The following is a 23,350-nucleotide window of genomic DNA, read 5'->3' on the forward strand; positions in this document are numbered from 1 at the left end:
GGGGTCACGCTGCTTTTGGTGTTGAATAATCCTAAAATCAGGCAGACTCACCAATCCCAAAGTTCAACATCCCTTTAAGGGTGAGGAGATGTGGCAGAGCTGACAAAACACCCCATAAAGGAACACACAAGGGATACTGCTGATGACCTGCCTAAAGCTGCCTGAGGACACTTCTCTGACAGCCCAGCACTTTTCTCATCCTAGGAAAGTCGTGCCCCACTTGTGACCAGGATCTTTGACACACCCCTTCTTGCAGTGTGGTGGAGATTCCTCCTTGGAATGGGGACATCCCATCTCTGAAGGCCACCCAGTGCCATCCCTGCCATGGACAGGGACACCTTCCACTGTCCAGCACTTTTTTCATCCTAGAAAAACTGAGCCCCACTTGTGAGCAGGATCTTTGACACACCCCTTCTTGCAGTGTGGTGGAAATTCCTCCCTGGAGTGGGGACATCCTATCTCTGAAGGCCACCCAGTGCCACCCCTGCCATGGCAGGGACACCTTCCACTGCCCCAGGCTGCTCCAAGCCCCAGTGTCCAACCTGGGCACCTCCAGGGATGGGATCTCCACAGCTTCTCTGGGCTCACCACCCTCACAGCCAAACCCTTCCTAAAGCCACTCCCTGCCTGCATGAAGCCATTCCCCTTCTCCTGTCACTGCAGTTCTTGGTGACTGAACCATGTGCATGTCAAGTTTACTGCTCTGCAACAGAGAATAAAAGGATTTTAGTAGTAATTATTTCAGTATCATAAATGTTACTCATATTTCCTACATCAAGTAACACGTCAGAATTTTAGTCAGCAGCTTATAATTAATACAAGAAGTTTTAAAATATTTTATATTAAAGTTTGATTGGCAATATAAAGCTCATAAATTATTTACTGTCCAGTAAGTGATTAGTTCCATTTTATGGAGCCTCCAAGGTTCAATATTATTTTTATAATTTTATCCATACTATTATTACTTACACTCATCATAAAACAACCTGCTCCCTATCACCCACTTAGAATTAACAAAACACTATTTCTGATAGAAATTACCAGAATTTCAAAGTTACAAGTAGGCAAAGTTTCCTATAAAATCTGTCCATATTCCAAATGAACTGTGCATGGTGAAATTTAAGCCTTTATTGAACCACATGCCCTAAAACAACTCCCTGCCCTCTGATATGGAACTCTAATCATTCTGGTCAGGAACAAACACTGCTGGCAATGGCAGGAACAACTCTAATATTAAGGATATTATACTTGACCTCTGAACCCATTTTTAGGAAGAGATTAAACTGAGAAATTTTTCCAAATAAACTTAAAATTTTATGGAAATTATTCTGGCTTTTACCTATAACCATAAAGCAGAGATACAATAGAAATTTTCACATACTGAATAAAATACTGAGTAGTATTCAAGAGTACTTTTGAAATACATTGAAAGGTTCTGGAAATATATTTTAAAATAGCTTCTCAATATGCTATCAAATTTCATTTTTTTCTCTCTAAAGCAAAATAAAGCTTCTCAGCCCTTTCTCCTCAACACCCAGTCTTTGTCACAGTGCTGCTATGGCAATAATTTTCACTTTATTTGAGAACCCAATTTGCTGAGTGGAGTTAAAAGAACAAATCTTCTGCCAGTTTTAATTGCAACAATGAGGAAAATTATAAAAGTGGAGTGAGAGCAAGGTTATTCTAGTGCTGCCTTCATAAACCTTAACAGCTGCACAGAGAGCTATTTGGAGGGGAGAAAGACCCCCAAAATGGAAACCATGGAAGGGAGAGAATGCCAGAAATCCCCTCCCATCCAAGAGTGGAGACACCAGGGATAAATACTTCTTCAATAGTTAGAATAGCTGAAGTCTATTCAAAGCAGAGCAAAGCTTTATTTTGCTCTTCTAACAACCCAAAAGGAAAAATCCTGATGAAAGCAGCCTGATTTCAGACATCTGTTTGCCTTGAACTGATATGCAAGGAGCCATGTCTCAGCTGAAAAAGAAACATGCATATCAAAGAAACCTAAAAATCTTCCCAGAACATTACCCCAGGATTTCATCAGGGGAGAAACAAAGCTATTTTTCCCAGTGGTTTCTAACAGGTTATACACAGAAATAGAAGAGGGGGGCTGACAGCTGTCAGAATGATGCACTTCCAGTTTTAAGCTAAAAGCAGGATGGATTTTTGGCTGGGTTTCATTTGGGGGTTTGGTTTCTTTGCAGAGTGTTGGTTTTGGTGTTTTGATGAGCAGTTCAAAATCTCAAATCTCAACCCTGCAAATAAATTTTAACCTATCATAACAGACTCAGCTGATTCAGACAGAAGTGCACAGCACTGTGAGAAATCTTTGATTTTCTGGTATATTCCTTAATAGTCACACATTTTAACTGCAAATATCCCTGAACTGCTCTACCATTTAAGAGGTGTATTTGTATGGAGCAGTATACAATCAGAATTTTATTGTGCATCTACCTGCATAAATCAGAGATTAGCAGGACATTCAAAGAACACAACACCCAGATTCATCCAACACTTGTCACATTAATGGATCTCACAAGTGCCAGAAAACTGGGCATGGCCTTTGCACAACAATACACTTCACACCTCAAATGAATGGCAATAAGTAATCAAATTCTAAACAGCAAAATAAACAATTTTGTTCAGTCAAATCAGTGCAATCTCTTTTTATCTGCAATTTAGATGTAGCTACTTGAAACTTTTTCCAGATCACAACTTGTCCCCAAGCAATGTCTGTCTACCAAAAAGAAATACTGCATTTCAATCACTTTTCTACCAAGACTTCACAACCACATTTAAATTTATTTTTCTGTTTACAAAATTCCCCCCTTGATAAGGGTAGTGCACTTGTGCATGTCCTACAGCCAACTTTTGCATTTATCTGAAGCCCTAACACAGTATTTTCCATTCCTTCCAAGGCTGCAATTTTGAACACAATAACACCTGAAGCTTATTTCACTTTTAAGCTTCTTACTCTGAAGTTCATCAGAAAATTACATTCTAGCATTTAAATCAACCAGCATGAAGTGACTTTAGGACAATGCCAAAGGATCATGAAGTGGTGCCTTAACTGAAACAATCTTTTCCTGTTTGAATCAAACCCATAGTCCAGACACTCTGACAGTACTTTTTAACACAATAAGCAAATTTTCACACCACTTTCAGTACCATTGTGCTCACGAACCAGCCACAGATTAATCTATAATGATACAAACAGTATTTAAACAGAGTAGAAAAGGCACCTGCAACAAGATACTTACAGGGGATAAAAGATCAGAGTGAGAAGGAAAGAATCCTGAACAGTGCCATGAATGGCAGCCAGCAGTGCCATGGCAGGGTGGAAACAGGATTAGGATAAAGGAGAAGATAAAGGAAAGGATGCCACTGAAGAGGGAGGGAGGAGATGGCAGAGAAGTTAAAGGAGGTATTTGAGGAAGGGGAGCTGTGCCAGCCAGCACAGGAAGGCAGACAGGTCTCTACCTTACCTGGGAACCCTTCTTTGCACAATTTCACACAATTCATGTGCTTGAAAATTTGAGATGTATTGGAAATATTTGAAATAATCATTGAAAAATTCAGAAGGAATGAGGGGAGGATGTTTCAGAACAAGTGCAGATGTCCTTTGCATTCAGCATTTTTTAAGTCATTGCCTTGCTGTTTTCCAAGTAGAACCCAAATTCCTCCTACTGTGTCTTACTGCAGTCTGAGATAATGCCACCAATCAAACCCCACGTTTGCTTGGGGTTTTTAAAATAAATTATTCAGCTATTCTGATGAACTAATAAATCCTTTCAAAAGAGGACTGCCTATCCTGAGACAGCAATCTTCCAAGAAACCCAAAAACATAACTCCAACAACAGATGGGTTTTTTTTTTAATCTTTCTTCTCCTTACAACAACAAGGCCATATCAAAGAATTTAAAAAAATGTTTTCCTTCACCACTTCAAGATTTCTGTGGGATAAACCACAAAACTAACAGATTTTTCATATAAACCAAATCAACACCAGCCCAGTTAGCTTCATGGTCATCAAAGTCACACCAAAAGTAGAGACAAGCAGAATGAGAGAAATATGAGAATGAACCACTTGAAAGATGTTTGGCATCAGGCAAAAACATTTCTAATACAGACCTGGCACTACACTTGCCAACAGTGAATGAAATGACAAGAAAAGACACCACACAAATTCATATTTGTATTTTATTTTATTTCTATTTTATATTTCTATTATATATTTCTATTATATATATAATTCATATTTGTATTTTATTTTATTTCTATTTTATATTTCTATTATATATTTCTATTATATATATAATTCATATTTGTATTTTATTTTATTTCTATTTTATATTTCTATTATATATATATTTCTATTATATATAAATATAATTAATATTTGTCTATAGATATAATACAAGTTTGTTTTTTCACCATACATATTTCAACACTGGTAGAGATTATATTTTGATTTTTACCTTTTTAATAGGTACAATTTTGTATATATTAAAAAGGTAATTATTTTGTATATACATTATATGAAAAGGCATATATTTTGCATATACAATTGTTACTTTTGACTTTAAATCAGAGGAAAAAAAGCAACAGGAAACATCTCACCAACCCATTTCATGTTGTAATTATTTATGCATATACCTCTATGACTTCACAGATAAAATACTTCAGCAAATGCTAACTGCACTCAGCCTGTGCTGATCAAACAAGGATAATAAAAGCACTTATTAGCCACAGGCATTGAAGTACACAAAGCATTTTATACATTTTGTACTGTGGTTGTTTCTGACTCATAAAGTTCATGGCTGACTTTTTCAGCAAAGTAAAAATGCCTTTAGTGCAGTGTGATATCCTATGGAATAATATCAGTGAGATCAGCCAGAGGGAGGAGGATTTGTGAGAAAAATTTGAATTCACGTGTATTTTTTCTGTAAGTAAGTAACACAAATGTGTGTGAGACAAACTGATGGACAATTCCTGTGTGGATAAACAAATGCAGAATAAAATGCTGCACAGTTGGTGCTGGTTAGAAGAACCCCCTCCAGCCAGGACACTCGTGCTGCTCCACAAAGGAAATGTGCTTTCTCAATATTTCCACTTGCTTCCAGGAGAAACACTTCACATTCCAGAAAAGTCTGACATTTCCCAATCAATCCATTTGTGGCAGATTGTTTTCTGCACATTTGAATAAGGAATGTGATTATAAAATGATTTTTATAAATGGAAGCCTTCAATTTTCAAGCCACTTTTTTAAGGAACTGGATTGTTACGTGCAGGTTCAGGAGAAAACAGAATTTTCTGGAGCAGTGTTATGAGAAGAGGTGCCAGGAGTAGTAACTTACACACTGCTAAAGGGAATTCACAAAAACCTCAAATCCATAACATCTCAGACATCTCACAAGCATAAACACTGCAGAATGGACAAAGATGAAATTTAATGAGACTGAAGATTTTAAAGACCATTTCTCAGTGGATGATTTACTTTTCTTATTAATAATTAACTGTTCAAAGTATTTTGATAAAGTCTTACATGTCTACTTACCTGATTCATTTTGAATTCCTGTTGTGTTCTGAAAAGATACACACAACAAAAACTCCTTTGATTACATGAACCCTAAAAAGAAAAACAGACAATTGTAACATGTACCCATGTACAAATTCACATTGAACTGAAAGTACACAGAGCTGTGGTTTCTCTTCCTAAATTATCTGTAGAAAAAGAACATTTTGCTTTAGAAAAAATCTGCTCCAAGCTGCAGTTTTGTTATCACAGCTTAAATGTGTCTGAATAATCTCAAGGTTATCTAGCATTAATCTTTTTCCTACTTTAAATGATGATGTAACAGATATGCTCAGGTAAGATAGTTCCATTTGTTTTTTAAAGTAGGTCAGTTTGCTCAAGATTGAATATTTCAATAACTTAGAAGTCAGATCTCTCTACAATTTTATATCAAAGCATTATGGAAGGACTTACATGTTTTTCAAATTTAAAAAATGCATGTAGAGTCTTTACTCTTCTGTATTAGAAACAGGAAAATATTCCTTAAATTGAGCTGTATTGAGGTATTTTATTACATGAATGAATTTTGAATTCCTTTTTAGAGATTTCAAAAGGTCTCTGACAAAAATTCCTAGTTCAAGTAGGCATCAAGTTTGGAAATTCACAACTTAAGGGAAAACTAAACAGAATGATGCCATATCTAAGGGCTGAGATCAACTCACTTCCTTTCTTTGTTAATGTACACAAAACAGCTTTTTTGCAAATTAGGCCCAAAACACTTTCAGACCCATTGTCATACAGAATTTTCAATAAATTACCATCCCCCATTTTTCAAAGTTAAAACTTAAAGCACTTTATTCAAGCCCTGCTATTTCTTCCTGTCTTTAGTTCTCCTACTATAACAATGATCAACTGAATTTTTTTATCAAGTACTCTGCATAAGTACTAACATTTAATTTAAAATAAATTCAAGCAAAATCTACTCCAAATAAACTTCATATAATCCCTCTATCTTTGCACTGAAAGAATTTTTAATGCTGTGCAAAAGTGCCAACACTACCAAGCATCATTCAAATGTTCCACTGCTTAAGAAATCCGTAAGAAAAGGAAAAACATCCTTGAAAATTATATTTCTGTTGTAGACACCTCTTCCAGGATTAACTCCTTTTGTCCTGGTGTTCTCATACTACAAAGAGCTGAAATATCTGTATTTCAGCTCCAGTTTTGCAACTGATTCTGAGGGATTCCAAGTTTGCCAGTTATGGATAAGGAGCTCCATCTGAGCAGCTTGTACACGTGCAGAGAACAGCATTCCTTTTGGAATGGATTATTACTGACTTCTAACTTATCTCAGAATTGGAGTCAGCAAAAACATCTGTACAACTGAGCCTGAACATCAGGGAAAACTCAGCAATGCTCATTGGGATAAAACCCATGCAACTTCATTTTATAAATGAAATCATTTAGGTAGCAGGAGAGGTGTCAAGTAATTTCCTGGGATGAAACCAAACTTACCTTTAGTATCAAATGTCTAGATTTTTATACACCAATTTTTTATACAATTACTGACAGAGTTATGAAAAGCCAGAAGCTCTTATGGACACAGCCTGAGGATCACCAGGCTGTGATATGAATTTTGCTGTCACTGTTTCCCTGCCCATTTCCACCTTTTCTCCTCCCTCTCACCAAAGATCACTGCTGTCCTCATGAACACTTCTGACCACAAATCTGGAAAAGAGTCCAGGAAAGTCCTCTGACACTTCATTTCCAGCCCAAAAATCCAGATATACACAGACAATAAGGATTTAAAGCCTTTTCTTACAGAAGCAAACACTGAACACCATCACTATCCACACTAAACATGGAGAATCTGAGACAAGTACATAGCAATAAAGTGATGGGCTGCAGAGTTAAAAGAAAAGTCCCAAAAGTCCTAAAAGTCAAGCTAAAAATTTCCTCTAAGCTGAATTTTCTTAGCCCAGTTATTAAACAAATTACTCAAAAAAATTGAAAATTCTTATTTTGTTTCATTTAAGGTGTAAAAATACACTTTTCTTCTTTTTATATACTAATTCAAAATACTTTGCTAAGAATTAATAGTTAAAAAGGAATTTTTGAAACTAATGATATTTTTATAAATAAATAAATATTATATATATATGTAAATATTTTATTCAACTTTTATACAACAGGTTGTATCCCAACCTCTCAATGGTATTTCTTAGGAGATGACAACACATCTTAATAAACTGATGTAGCTAAACTTTCATACAAATCAGTTTTTGCAGATTCCTAACAGACTCCACTAACTCCATGTTCCTTCAACTACCAATTATCACTTGAGCATAAAACAGAATTAGGTGAGAAATTAAATTTGTAGTAAACCAAAAGCTTTTAGAAGTATTTTTAAAGCTATTAATTTAAAATATACACTTCATATTAAAATTTTATACCTGCAGTTTGGTATTTTTTCACTCTTCCACATTACTTATTTTGTTAACAGTGAATTCATGTGGAAAGGAAGATTAATTGTGTTCGAAAACAAATAAAATTAATACTGAACAGAGTCTTGTGTGCAGCCACTAGTTTTCTTTGTACCTAAAATGAAACATTGTAAGAACAGAAGTAACTGTAACAATAAACTCAGGGTTTAACTTTTGGTATACAAAGTCCAACAAACTCAAGAAATATAAATAAAAATATGAATAAACATCAGCTCCCAGCAGGATCAGTGAGTACCAACAAGGTGTTTACTCTCATCACCGTGTTAAAAATAGGCTGGAAACTGTTGTAAAATAGTTGATAATTGTTAAGCATGTACTGATAGTTTGTTGTTATGTTGTAAAAGGGGTTAAAAGGGTAATTATAAGAAATTCTGTGCTCAAGGTACCATAACACAGCTCAGCAAAGTGCACCATGAGCCAGCCTGGACAGAACTGCAATGGCCAATCAAGCCACAAAATGCTTCTCAAAACCACCTGAGCCTTTGATTTCAACCCACAGAAACAATTACCAGCTTTGTGCAAAAAGTTGCAACCAAAAAAAGTCTGAATAGAATGATTCTGAATTTATCACAATGTGAAAAAGTAGAATTTTAAAGTTTTTAGAATAGAAGTTCAAGAAGCAAGATAGAAGAATCTAAGTGTGTCCTTTCTCCTTTTTCTTGTCCTCCATCTTCTGCTGTAATAGTGGCACTTTTAGATTAGCTTGGAGACAAACATAAGTGATAGGTACTAGAAAATTATTGTAAATAAATACATGTAGTTTTTAGTATAAAAAGATAACCCTGCCCCATCAAATTCAAGTATTTTCACCCACCCTTTCCTCCAAACTCAACAGCAACACAAGCTAACCTATTAAAGATCTGGATATTATTAATAACATTTACCACAGTGAACTTCAACCATTCACTGACAGAACAATAAAGGTTCTATCCCAAAAGTGAAGCACACACACCAGCAACCTGAAATTTCAAAATTCATTCTCATAAATCATTGCCAAGTCATATTGATTTTAAACTACTACTTGCTGCTCTGTCTCATGAGTACCAAAATACTACACACTTACTCAAGAGATTAAAGCAGCTGAGAAACCAATCTGGCCTCTGTGAAAGGCACAATGATGGCTCCATTAAATCAGTTTTAAAGTCAGTCAACAACTGCTTTAGTACTCTGAAAAAGTCACTCAGCAGCCCCATCAAAAACATGTAACAAGTATTTTCATCCAAACTCAACAGCAACATAAGCTAACCTATTAAAGACCTGGATATTATTAATAACATCTACCACAATAAACTTCAACCATTCACTGACAGCCCTAAGGAAAGAACAATTAAGGTTCTATCCCAACTGAATTTTCAAATTTCAATTTTCAAACCTGAATTTCAAAATTCATTCTCAGAAAACATTGCCAAGTCATACTGATTTTAAACTACTACTTACTGCTTTATCTCATTATCACAAAAATACTACACACTTACTCAAGAAATTAAAACATCTCAGAAACCAAGCAGAGAAAGATCTACTGCATTGTCTTATCTTAGAGTCACAGAAAAAATTCTTTTTCTGAAAGGCTCTGTTTTAGGCAACAAATTATATTGGGTTCATATAAGAATATACAAGGTATTTGTATTTAAGGAAAAACTGTGGTCCCTAAAACAAAATCCTTAAAGCAAAAAGTATTTTGAAATTATTTCTAAATCTATGCTTCAGAATTTTAAATATTCCCTTAGAAAACCTGTAAATTGTTAGGAAATTTGTAGAAATTTGTAGAAATTAGAAAACCTGTAAATTGTAAAGTCTGCAAACAAAAGCAAGTAATTTTATTGAAAACCAGCATTGCAGATCATCCCTTTCCAACTCAATCAGACTAGTCAGCATTCCTAGGTTTTACTAAGGAGACTATAATCTGATTTTATAAGCCATATTTATAATTTCTACATATGGAGGCTTTTTAAATCCCAGAATCCAAAAGCATTTTGAAAGAGAACGCTGCTTCCAATGCAGAGGAAGGAAAGAGCAGGCATGAGAGTATCAATCCTATTTTGGAAGCTGAAAATGGGCCATGCATTACATCACTGCTCCAGTAAAAACACGTTCATTAGAGCACCAGGAACAACTTGAAAGTCTCCCCAGCCTGTTTTCCTCATGGCCAGGGTTCAGCCTGGGATACTGCACAGCTCTTGCCTTTGTTTTACTTTCTAGCTGCAGCACATGATCATTTTTTTAAACACATCTCCATGTTTTTCAATTCAATGCTGAAATACTCTCACTCGTGAATTTTCCACGCTTTAGGTGAAATAAAGCTTGCCAATTTAAAAACAAAGTTCATGTTAACTCAAAAAGTTGAATATTTTATGATAGGGCATCCTGTTTCTATTGACAGGCATTAAAAGCAAAGACTTTTCAGTCACTTAAGGCTGCCTGAATAAGAACAGAGGGGAAATGGTCAGAAAATTATTTTCTGAACACTAAAATCTATTATCTATTGTCCAGTAAGAAAAAAGGCTCTGCTAACTGCCACAAACCCAAATAAACTGCTACACCTCAGGTAACCAACATAATAAGCCAAGAAATCACCAACACAACACAAACCCCAAGTTTATTAATTAAACAGCAACTAGTCAAGAGAAGTCAACAGAAAATAACCAGTCTCTAACAAGTGCAAATATGCAGAAATTCCACTCCAATCTTCAGATATGAGTGCACTTGAATTTGACTCACAAATGCAGTAAAACCCAATGAAAATGTTCTCAGCTAAGTACACTGCTGATTATTACTATGTGAAAAAGCTGATTTCAGTCATTTCTTTTCACAACACAGGACTCATCCTCCCACTTTTGACTACAGCAGAGGCACAGAAGAAATATTTTCCAGCTTATTCTCAGTGGAAAAAAAAACATATTGGTAAAAGAATTTATGTCATTTGAGGGGTTAAGTCTCAGGATCATGTCTGCCCTTTCCATGAGAACAAGTTCAACAACAAAGATATTACAGCACTTTACACAGGTTTGCATTACTGGTCATCTCTAAACCTCTCTGAATTTCTGCATCCAACAGAGACACCCAGTAAGCAGCACATCCTTTTTATACAGTTTATATTACTTGTTTATCCCTAAAGATCAAGGATTTTATGTGGAACAGGGGAATGGAGACATCACTGCACTGCAGGATGGACTTCCAGAGTCACTTCAGGTGTTACAGAAAATGACTTTCTGCTTTACTTCCCTTCCATTCTCAAGCAAATTGTCAATAATAAAAAAATGGATGTGATTTATTCAATGCACAAAAGTGCTTGAGCATTGTTCCCCACCTTCCATGCTGTGCTGGTAGAAAGCTGCTCTTTGGATTCCCATAAAACAGGCACCAACTCAGGAATCTCCAAACTCCACACTTACCCTGGCACTTCCAGCAAAGATTCTTTATCCAAAGTGATGATTTGCCCTTTAATTAACAAAATTAGGGTTTCACTGTAAGTGCCACTGTTTCTATGGTCTATGCTATGCACTGTGGAGGCACACCTGTCCCAGCAAATCCTGGGAGCCAAATCCTTGAAAACCAACAGGTATCTCCACATGGTTCTCACCAACAGGTACCTTCACTGCTGTCTCTGCAAGTCCAAAAGTTCTTTCCTTTTTTAAACATCCTTCCTCTATCAGTGACACAGATGTCCATCTGAAAGGTGCCAATGCTCTCACTGATTCACCATTATGCTTTCCTGCAGTTGGAAGAGCTGGAAATCTCCACACCAAGGAAAGCAGCCCGGAATTCTTAACATGCCCATCATTTTTACTGAGATGTTGTAAGTGTCAGAAGACAACAATAACATAGTCATGGAATGGCTTGGGCTCAAAGAGACCTTAGAGCTCATTTAGTCCCACCCCCTGCCATGGGCAGGGACATCTTCCACTGTCTCAGGTGGCCCCAAGCCCTGTCCAACCCAGCCTTGGACACTTCCACCAACAGTTTCTCTGGACACCCTGTGCCAGGGCCTCACCACCCTCATGGGGAACAATTTTTTCCCTATATCTAACCTAAACTTCCCCTCTTTCAGCTTGAAACCATTACTTCTTGTAATCAGTTCCTGGTGAGGAACATAATTACATGCCATGCTGCTGTACAACTCCAGTTACCCTAATCTATTTAGTGTATTTGAATTAGCTGGAGAAGACTTTGCATGCCCAAAGTCCAGAGCACAGACTGGGAACAGCAAACTGGGGCAGCATGAGAAGCACAAGCAGCCCTGCTCTTCTCTAGAGCTGTCCACTGCTGCTCACTCAAATGTGAAATAAGAAAAATAATTCTCTTGCCACTGAATGATCATTTAGCACGCGCAGCCACATCACCTTCTCTTCCTTCCTCAGTTGGAAACAACCTAAAGTTTTCTTTATTGCTTCACAATGGAAATTTTGCAGCTTCATATGAATTTGAAACCACTGGAAACTTCACTGAATAGTTCAGCTACCTGTCCATGAGATGGTTATCAGCAAAGCTCCGCGGGCTGCTCTGCCTTCAAATTAAAAATGCACTTAATATACATCTCTTAAGCTAAATGTCTTAGATTAATATTTTTCATCTCACCCCAAATATTTCCCCCCCACTGCACAATGAATTATTCTCTGACTAAGAAGAATAATTCACAGATGGACATTTCCAGTGAGGGGAACCAATTCCGGAGTTAATTCCTCCAAGCCCTGCTCACTCAACTTGGCAGAACTGACCCGCAGGAGCTTTGGGCCCTGCCAAGCGCCACAACTTCTGCAGACACTTTGAAAGAGCCGAGTTCTCTCAGCATCGCGCTGCCAGCGCCAGGAGCCAGCCGACACTTCCGAGGCAGCATTTCCCAGATAAAAAGATTGAAAAAGCCGCCCAGGGGATGGAGCGTCCTCCTCCAGCCGGCCTCCCTCGCATCCTCCACCCTCCTTTCCCCTCCCCGAGGCGCTCCCGCGTCCCGGCGGGCACAGGTCCCGCACCTGCCGCCGCTGCCCTCCCGCCCCCGGCCGCCGCCCCCCCGCGGACACCGGGGCGGCTCCGCAGCCTCAGCAGCTCCGCGGGCGCCGCTCCCAGCGCCGCCGGCTCTGCCCCGCGCCCGCCCGGCCCGGCCCGCCGGGTGCCGCCGCCCCCCGCTCACCCGGGCCCCGCTGGCGGCGGAGCGGCCTCAGCGCCGGCACCGTCCGGGCGCCATCTTGTCTCCAGCCTCGGAAGTGACGTTCGGGGGAGGCCGCGGGCAGGGCCCGCTGCGGGACCCCCGAGCCCTTCCTGCCCCTCATCCTCATCTTCATCGGCTTTATCATCTTCATCCCCAACAGCCCCTTCCTGCCCTTCATCCCCAACAGCCCCTTCCTGCCCTTCATCTGCATCGTGCTCATCCCCAACAGCCCCTTCCTGCCCTTCATTCTCCTCATGCCCAACAGCCCCTCCTGCCCTTCATCACCCTCATCCCCAGAGCCCCTTCCTGCCCTTCATCGCCTTCATCCCCCTCATCGGCTTTATTGTCCTCATCCTCAACATCCCCTTCCTTTCCTGCCTTTCACCGCCTTCATCCCCCTCATCATTGGCTCCATCATCCTCATTGCCTTCATCGTCATCATGCCCGTCATCCCCAAGAACCCCTTCCCGTCCTTCATCCCCCTCATCCCCAGCAACCCTTTCCTGCCTTTCATCGTCCTCATCGCCTTCATCGTCATCCCCCTCATTGCCCTCATCCCTAATGCCCCCTTCCTGCCGCTCATCATCACCCTCATTGCTCTCATCCCCTGCATCCCCTTCCTGCCCTTCATCACCTTCATCCCCAACAGCTCCTTTGGCCTTCACCCTCTACATTGCCTCCATGCCCAATATCACAAGAGCCCCTTCATCATCTTCATTCCATTTGTTCCCTTCATGACCTTCATTCCTTCACCCCTTTCCTCCCCTTCATCACCTTCATTCTTATACCCCTATCTCCCCCTTCATCCTCTTCATCCCCTTCCTCCCCTCCATCCTCTTTATCCCTTTTTACCCCCTTCACCCTCTTTCCCCCCTTTATCCCCTCCACCCCTCAATCCCCTGAGCCCCATTCAGATCTCACCACATGCCCTGGCCAGACCTCCATCCACTGCCCTCTGCCAGACCTCAGCAGGTTCTCCAAACTCTTTTTGCTAGTAAAGCAGCTCCACAGGGTTCTCACTTGTGACTGAAATTAAAAAAAAAAAAAAAAAAAAAACAAAACAAAAACCAAAAACCAACCAAACAAAAAAACACACACAAAAAAACCAAAACAAAACAAAAAACCAACAAAAACAACCCAAGGAGGTGAGTGAGGGGAAATTATTTGGGTCACTGAGGTGATGTGGGACTGACCCTCACTGAGGGGCCCAGGCTGTCGCTGGCTTGGGACCCATTTGTGCTGCACATAAATTGTACTCTTCCATCTAAACCAAGGCTTTTTTCTCTGCTATTTCTGAGAAAGTTCCTGGGAGGAGAAAACCCCTCCATAATCACCTGCTGGGAGATGTCTGTATTTGTACTGCAGGATATAACAGTGTGTCTGCCCTTAATTTCTCTCTCCCCTGAATGTTCTATTCATAATGCAGTCAAAGATGTATTCCTCCCAGGCTAGAACTGTATTTTACCTGGAATTGTTAAGAATTTGCCATTTTCTCAGAGGAAAATCCCCGATTTAAATCCATAGGACATTAATACAGTTACAGAGAAGAGGAAGTTCAGAAATGTTTTACATTTATTTGATGATATACATCAATGAGTATATCTGCCAGTAAGGCTGGGCACAAAAAGTACTCAAATAGCATCAGGACAGAAAAATCCCATTCCATAAAGCTGGAAGCTGGATTTCCTCAGCAAGTAACCAAGAAAATCACCTCTCTGCCCACTCTTATCAAAACACAGCTTTTTAAAAACCACACTACCAAGATATAGCTACCAACTTAATCTTTCATACATCTGGAAGACACACACACTGCCAGGGAATTTGAACATCTCTGCAGTGATCTTTAGGTTTGGCAAGCAACAGCAGACTGAAAAATAACAGGACACAGTGATTTTTTCCACCTGGAACACTCAGGATGCATTTATATTACAAAATATTTTGTAGGTACACCATTAGAGGCTTCTGTTTTGAAGCGTCTAATTTTAGTAGTAAAAAAACCTCAAATAGGTTTTAACTGCTTTGACTTATTAGACTAAATTAATTCTCATTTAGCTGTATTAGCATTTAATTTTATAAGTAAGCTAGACTAGTTACACCTGTGTAAGTTTGGAGGTTATTTTAAGAAAAATCAAGATTCCCATTTAACAGGTTAGAGCCCTATACCTGTAACAGAAAAGTTAAAACTTAGAACAAATTACCTATCCAACTAGCTGGAATATGAATCTTTCTACCTTCAAGGTTAAGTAGAAAATTTCCCAAAATTATCACAAATAACAGAAATTATAACTTTTCTCTAACTGGATGTAGAAGTCATCCTTATTTTCCCACATTTATACTGAGAATATCTACCATCTGGTGGCGTTCCAGGGGATCTGCACTTTCAATTTACACTTTCAGTTGTCAGAGAAGCCTACAAATTTTCATTTGATTAAGGTTCTGAACCCCTATTTTTTTATATTTTGAAAACATCAATATTTCTGCTGTAGTGCTCTCTAAAATGAGGAATAAGCTTTTCTGGATATTTGGAGGTGTGTAAACACATAGGAGAGACAAATACCAGCAAAAACATTTTTGTAAATCTTGGTCCTCTGACTGAATTTATTCAGGGTGACTGAAAAGGTGACTTATGGGTTAGTTAATTACAATTTTCTTCTTGTGTGTGAAAATCTGAGTGAGCCATGGCAGGAGAAAACATTTCTAGAAAAGATTTTTTAAAATCAGAAGTTCTAAAGCTGCCTTGAAAGTAGGTGGACTCCAGTGATACCAGTATGGCCATTTTTTCTCTTGTTAAATGGGACAAGGTCTCTTTTATCATAACTTTCTGTGCTATTCTGATTTTTCCTTATAAACATAGAAGACAATGTGCTGCATGTTATGGCTCTGGGAAAGACTGAACTGCTTGGCTTACTGCTTATTAATAGCTCTGAATTTAGGCAATATCACCATCATTTTCTGCAAGTGTCATTTTGGAAAATAAAGAATTAAATGAACTGCTAAGATATTTTGGGAAGCTGTTCTCAAAATGCCCTGGGGAATGGGACTCTAAAGACCCAAGCATTAAATATTCCTGCTCCTTTCCCTTCCTGCTCATTTGGGTGAGCCCTTCTGACCTCAAGGTCCTTCACAGTCCTCATTTCTGCTTTCTACAGCCTGCACCAGTAGCAAGTTTTGTTACAAAAATCTAATTTTTCACAGTTTAAAGCAATGTCCAAGCTTTCACACGACTCCAGCGTCTCATGGATTGTCACTTTTGTCTTTGTTGTCACTCATCTGTTATGTTGTACAAAAGTTCCTCACCTGCTGCCCCACAAGTGCTGCTTTTCCTACAGCTATGGAGGAGTTCCTTTTCAGGAGCACTTTATGGAACTGATCATGGCTCATAGCTGGGTAATCTTACACATTTGGGTTCTATATCCTGCTCCAGAGGGATTTACACACAACTTTTCCACACCTCCCATTTCGCTGACTTTAGCAAAGGGTGACCAGGATATCTCAGGGACAGGAGAGGGGTGTTAAGTCAGTTATGTTGATTCATTCTTTCTTGATCACAGGTTGGGATCCCTGTTTCTACCAGAGATGACTCCTGTCCAAAACTCTCCATCATTGCTCTCTCCAGAACGTGACAACTGCTGAGATCTTCAGTCCAGCAGGTAAGTTCTGTAGGACTTGATAGAATGGGTTGGATTTTAAGGATTTTCCAGTTAGGTTGTTCCAATCCTGTCCAGCCTGGCCTTGGGCACTTCCAGGGATGGGGCAGTTGTACTAAGATGGATTTAGCAGCCATTTCTTGCATACTACTCACAATAACTGGCTAAAATTCATCTGTACAAATACACCAACAGTGTCATCTTTATGGCTAAAGTTCACTAAAGCATAAATTCATCAATGATACTGGATAATCTCCATTGCAAACTAGAGAAGATATTTTAGGACTGTCTCTATAAACTGATTTGAACACTACAATATTGGGTCCAGAAAATTGATGAACACAAATTTGTTAGCTGAATTAATCACTTAAACTTATTTAATCAAGAAATACTTATTAAGAGAATATGTTGGCAATACTCCATGGAAGGAAGAACATGTAAAACTCGTTTTCAGCTCTTGGTTGTGCTGCCTACTGGTTGTGTAGTGACAGACTGGCTCAGAGGATGAAAATATCACTGAGAAAGGAGAAAGCATCTCATTGCTTGCACTCCTTCTTCCAACTTCCAGCAGCTGGATCAAGCAGAACCACTGAGGATCTGTGTAGATGGTGTAGGCAAACCATGAGTAACCAATATGTAGCTTTTGTTTTGCTGAAAGCATTTTAAAAATGAAACCAGGCTTGATGAGTAGGAGGCAATACACAGGAAACTGAAGCTTTTCTGTTATGAACATGCTCATCTTTGCTGTAAAAATGCCATCTGTGATTTCCACCACTAGCTGGGGCTCAGGTACAGCTTACTGAGTGTGCAGCTATCCTGCATCTACATCAGCCTGCAGAGAGGAGTCTTTCATTTTATTCTGCTCATGCATTTATTCACTCATTGTTTTTTGTCAGGGGTGAAACCTGAAGGTTCATTCCTTCATGAAACCTGAAGTCACTCTTCTGGCTCTTGCTCACTTTTCTGCATGAAAAGCAAGCCTGGTTTACCTTCTCAGTAATTCTATTGCTACTTTCCCCTCAATCAAGCATGCTTGTTGTGTTAGTAAGTTAAGCATTGATCATGACAAAATGAACTAGAAGAATTCATCAGGAAAATTATTTTTAAGGAGAAGCTTCATAGTTATGAGTTAAACATTTTTTAACTTCAGCCCTTCCAGGTTTAAATGAAGAGGTGACAGGCTTTGCCTCCCTGTGAGAGGTGATTAGCAGTAATGTATGCTGACATTATATTAATATTTTCTCTATTACAAAGACTCAGATCTTAGTTCCAGGAATAGTTTCCTCAGGCTAAGACCAGGTCTGGATCACAGAGGAAACTTTGAACAGCAACTTAAATCAATAAATTCTTCCACTAATTTATAACAGGCAGCCTTTGCTCTACTGTAAAAGTGAGCTGTGCTTTTTATATACAACTTGCCTTTAAGGGCTGGCTTTTAGGTCAAAATCTCTTGTACCACGTGTATGTAAAGACCTGTCTAAGTGGTGAGAAGTGGACTTTTCTCAGTTTTCCTTGTTTATACAGTTTGTAGGGGTATAGGCAGGAAAACAACTCTCTTATTTCTCAGTAAATTGCCTCAGTGCCTGATGTACAGGAGAGAACATTGCTTCAAGAAAGAAGCTGGAATGTCCTCCACTGTGCTCAGTTATTGCTGCTTATTCAACTCCTGTGGGGTTTATTCCTGTGGTGGATAGGAAATGAGGAAGAGCTGACATTCCTATCTCTTTTCCCTTGAGCACACCTGCTGAACCTGCTAATTCCTTCCCTGTTTCCTGCATAGGATGAATCAAATGTCATGAGGCAAAGTAACCACAGGACTCAAAGGAATGTGTTATTTGAGGATAACATGGTTCATAAAGGCAGGAAATGGAGCTGCTTCCCAGCTCAAATGAGACATACACTACTAATTTCCTAAGACAAATATCAGTATATTTAAAATCATCTTGTTAGAAAATGTTTGGTCATTCAGGAGGGAAGAAGGGAATATTTTAATAAGGATTTAGGTTCATCCACTTGTAGACAATGACTTAACTCAGTTCCTGGTCAGTATTGCCTTCAAGTTATTACCAGTAATTGTAAGGAAAATTACTTAAAGGGCTTGTGTAGTACAAAGAAATCCATGTCCTAGAACATTGATAGCTTCCAGTTCTGCTTGGAAGAAAGAAGCTCTGGGGTCCTCTGAGTAATAGACAGATTCTGCTTCAATAGGACCAACTTCCCCTTCACAACCCAGCTTTTTTCCATGGCTGTTACTGGACTTGTTGCTGTGTTCCATCAGCATCACCCTTACTGCCTTTCCTATCAGAAAATAAGGTTGTAACATTTTTAAGATTTTTTTTGCCCTGATGCAAGTTTATCTGAGTACTGATGAGGATTAACATCTGAAGTAGCCTCACAGGCTGGCAAGTCTATTGGCAAGTCCAATTTTATCTCAAGCTGGAAATGTGAAAAAAAATCAAATTTTAGTGAAGACAAAGTGTTGCAGTTCTCAACTTTCCCTTCTCCTTCCATTTTCCTCTTTTTTTGTGCATGTCACTCTTTGGTTTTTGTTCTGAACTCTCAATAATCACTCACGCTTGCCAGCTACCTTCTGCAGACAGAGCACAGCTTTGAAAACGCATGGAATGGGCAGCACTCCTTTGCCTGCTAAGACATTTGCCAGTTAAGCATTTACCAGAGTCTGAAAATCTGACTTCTCAAGCCTGGGAGAGCTGAACAAGCCCCATGATTGAATGGGGATCTTTGTGTTGCAGCCCAACTGTTTGTTGCAGAGCAGGGGGAGCTGTGGGTTTGGTCTGGTGCCTAAATCCACAAGGCCTGGACAAAGACACATGGCCAGTGTGATGCTCAGTTTATTTATCCATAAATACCTCCATGCTGCAGCTGGGAAAAGTGTACAAAGCATTAATTCAGCCTTCTCATTATGGCACCTGGTGTCAAGTTACAGATCCCCTGTTACCTCCTGCATCCATCAGGAGCTGTCAAACAAAAAATGGGGATTTCAGTATGATTAATCCTTTAGTTTAAAAAAACTGCCTGCAGAAGGATGGGTATGGCCAATCTGATATTTCAGCTGGTGAAGTAGGTGAGTACAAATAGGTGTAACAATGTCTTCTTAAGCTTTAGGGTGGTTCGGCAGCATCAACACTGCAGAACTTCAGCTGGAGCCAGAGAAAATAATTAATTAATTAATTTTAGACTGTTCCTCATTAAAAGCAGTTCAGCAGCATCAACACTGCAGAACTTCAGCTGGTGCCAGAGAAATTAATTAACTATTTAATTAATTTATTTATTTTAGATTGTTCCTCATTAAAAGCAGCCCAAGCACACTCCTGACCTGAGTGCTCCTGGAGATTCAGTGAGGGGCTTTTTTGCTCTGTATTCTTTGTTCCTGCCTTATAGAAAAGCACATTAAGGGGTTTTACTGTAAAATGTAATGGAGCTTCATGGGAACTAATATGGAGCTGTGACAGGACTAATGTTTTAATGTTTAAAGTTTCCTGGGTTGGTGACTTTTCTCTTACCTGTGTTATAACCTTTGGCAAGCCACTTCATCTGGCAGTGTTTGCCATCTGCCTGTGAACAATGCATCAGTGCTGTTGAGTTTGAACTCTTTTCAGAGGTGTTAATGTGCAGGCTGTCCTTACTCTTTCATAAAATCAGATGTGGTTAAGATAATTGTAACGGCATACTGCAATGCTCCTAAAATAATAAGCAATTGCTGCATGTTTTAATTGATATTTATTTATAAATGAACACTTCTTTTATTTATAGGAGTAAGTCAATCTCCATAATTCTTCTGGTGCACACATTTTTACTGCTGATTTTATTGAATTAATTCTTCTGACATTTTCTGTTCTGACAGGAAAAGCATGCCTCAAATGAACTCTTGTAAGAATTGCTGTATTGATGTCCAGAACTATTATAAATATTGATGTATCAAGTCACTGCTTTCATAGTTCCTACTGCTGTGTATCTTCCCCACAGACACAAATGCAAGGGGACAACTCTGTTTATGATATTTTTTAGTGACATCTGGCATTCTCACAGGAAGCCTGGTGCCTGCTTGTCTGTTCGGGGGAGCCACATTCATGACTCAAAGCCAAGCTGCAAAAGGGAACATTATTGTTACTAACTCTAAAGGAATGAATATGATCAGGAGTGAGGGCTTGAAGTTAAAAGCAAGTGTTGATTTATTGAGTGTTGTTCCCTGTGAATAAAAGTGAAGCTTGGCCAGCTGGTGAAAGCATGGAGCTGTTGTTTCCTTCATGCATAGGAAATCTCCTGACCTTGGCCTTGGTTGTACTGATCAGTCATTTTTCAGCTCACAGAAGGATTTGTCCTGGGACAATGTGCTGGGTGACTTCTCACAAAGCACAAAAGGTCCCATCTTCCACAGAAATTCTACCAAAAAACCACATAGTTTGTGTTCAACCCACCTTTGAGGTCCTGAACTAGTAACAGGAAATTGCATAATGTGACAGCTCAGAAACAGAATTCTGCAATAGATTAATGTGAAATAAAAACCTCTGTGCATCTTTAGTCTGCATTTCCAAAACATTTGTATCGTGAAATTACAGATTAATTAAATTAAGGATTCAGTAACACATAGATATGTAACAAATGTGCAAGATTTTAATGAATTTTCCATTGTTTCTTGAGGTTTGCTGGAAGCTGACTGGAATGTTCTGCACTTGAGATTTCTGGGCAGCAAGGTGTATGAATCATCAGAATATTGAATGTATCAGTGCAGCAGCAGCTGTTGGATTTTCAAAGTAAGAGATATCTTCTGTTTCTTTAGAATCCTTTAGGGCTTTCTTTAGCCATAACTGAGTATCCTGGGCTCCAGTTGATAATCAGAAGGAAATTTTCTTCATGTTTTTGTTGTCAGATTTAATACACCACAGTGCTGGAAACCTCCCCCTAAATATTTCAGTAGAGTGTGGGCCATTTGGTCAAGGATTGACTTTTTTAACCTAAGATTTAAAAACTTGCCTTGAACAAAGGGGTGGGCTATAAAGGCACAGATAAAACCAGAAAAATTGAGTAGTTGTAATATGAAGTTAAAATGGCTTCTGGAGCAGGAACAAAGCACAGTGTCCTTGAGTAGAATACTGCCTGTTCAATTGTTCTGCCCATGAAAACTCAGAACTGCCCAGAAATGTTTTCTGCCATACATTTTTCAAATGGGGGGCTTGTTACTATTGGTGGCATAAGAAAGGTTTCCTCATTTTGTGTTGTGGTGTTCTTGCAAATTAGCAGTGAGCGAGCTGAGGCAGAAGAAACTGGTGACATCTGTGCATTCCCTTCAGTGGGTGAATAATTCATAATTGCATATGCCACACATTTGAGCAGGCATCAGAGCACCTTATGGGGTATTTCCCAGCACAGATTAGAAAATGTTAAATTGGGGCTAACAGAATTAATATTGGGTATTTCCCAGCACAGATTAGAAAATGTTAAATTGGGGCTAACAGAATTAATATTCTTTTTCTGCAAGAAGAAAAAACTGGAATTTTGCTGCTTATTTATCAATTTACACAATGATAAATATTAAGCTTACTCCTTGGTCACAGACTGAGGGTCTCATCAATCAGCTCCAGAACTAACTACAGACTTCCGAATTAGTTTTCTCTCACATGTTTACTTTTCAATTATAATTTCATTTATCAATGTCAAATGAGTTGTTTGTAGACATTACATTGATAAGACAAGTAGCAAAATAAGTCTGGAAAATTGAAAGAACAGTAAGACATTTTACTGTTTTTTTTTTTAAGGAAACAAGAACAATTATTGTAAAATAATACAGTTTATATTATGATTTTTATTTCCAAAGCTTGTATTGATATGATAGTTCAAGGCACATGAAAAAAACAGAAAAGCAAACACAGATAAGCTAACAAATTTAGCAATGGATGATGATGTTGATTCTCATGATTTTTACACCAAACACTGAAGTGTTGTAGCATTTAGGAAACCTGATGCGCTGCAGTCACTTGACATGCAAAGCCTTTGCTCTGAGCTCTGTATATCCAGGTTGTGCTGCTCTAAATATGCCCCAGAAAAGCTGCATCACACCTCAGTGCCACGTTCTGACCTGGTGCTGCTCATGTTGTCAAACAAATCAGCTGTACAGTTAGAAAATGGGACAGGCATAATGAGAAAACACAGTCTACGCTAATTCAAAAGCTTCTACACGTCAGCTCTAAAGTGACCCATCAAAACTGGGTATTTTCCAAGCACCCCTTAATTCAGGATGTGTATTTCAATTCCTGCATGTCTCTGCAACAAGAGAGGGCAGGAAATTCCTGATGCCATAGTCAGACAAGCAAGCTCTCAGTTGGTAGATCAGTTCCAGCCAGACCTACCATATTTTGCCACAAAATAGCATAAATATCAAGAGCAGAAAATCTGTATCAGCAGTAGAAAGATTTTAGCTTCCAATATCCAGTATTTTCCTAATTTATAAATAACTGGTTCTCACTGAAGCTAATTTCTCCTTTTTGATACATCATGTGGTAAATAAACAAGTTAAGGAG

At 38.9% G+C, this 23,350-nt stretch overlaps 1 protein-coding gene across 1 annotated transcript in view; it reads right to left on the bottom strand.

Moving 5' to 3' along the window:
* Positions 1-13,205, bottom strand: part of PRDM2 (PR/SET domain 2) — a 59,758-nt gene extending 46,553 nt beyond the window's left edge. Inside the window, exons 1-2 of the mRNA XM_063176947.1 lie at positions 13,147-13,205; positions 5,560-5,631 (exon numbers count right to left, since the gene is read on the bottom strand). Coding sequence (XP_063033017.1) covers positions 5,560-5,568 — 9 coding nt within the window. The 5' untranslated portion in view covers positions 5,569-5,631; positions 13,147-13,205. The remainder of the gene's footprint in view (positions 1-5,559; positions 5,632-13,146) is intronic.
* Between the last annotated feature and the right edge of the window lie 10,145 nt (positions 13,206-23,350).

This window comes from Melospiza melodia, chromosome 26 (assembly GCF_035770615.1).
Source record: "Melospiza melodia melodia isolate bMelMel2 chromosome 26, bMelMel2.pri, whole genome shotgun sequence".
Lineage (NCBI taxonomy): Eukaryota > Metazoa > Chordata > Aves > Passeriformes > Passerellidae > Melospiza > Melospiza melodia.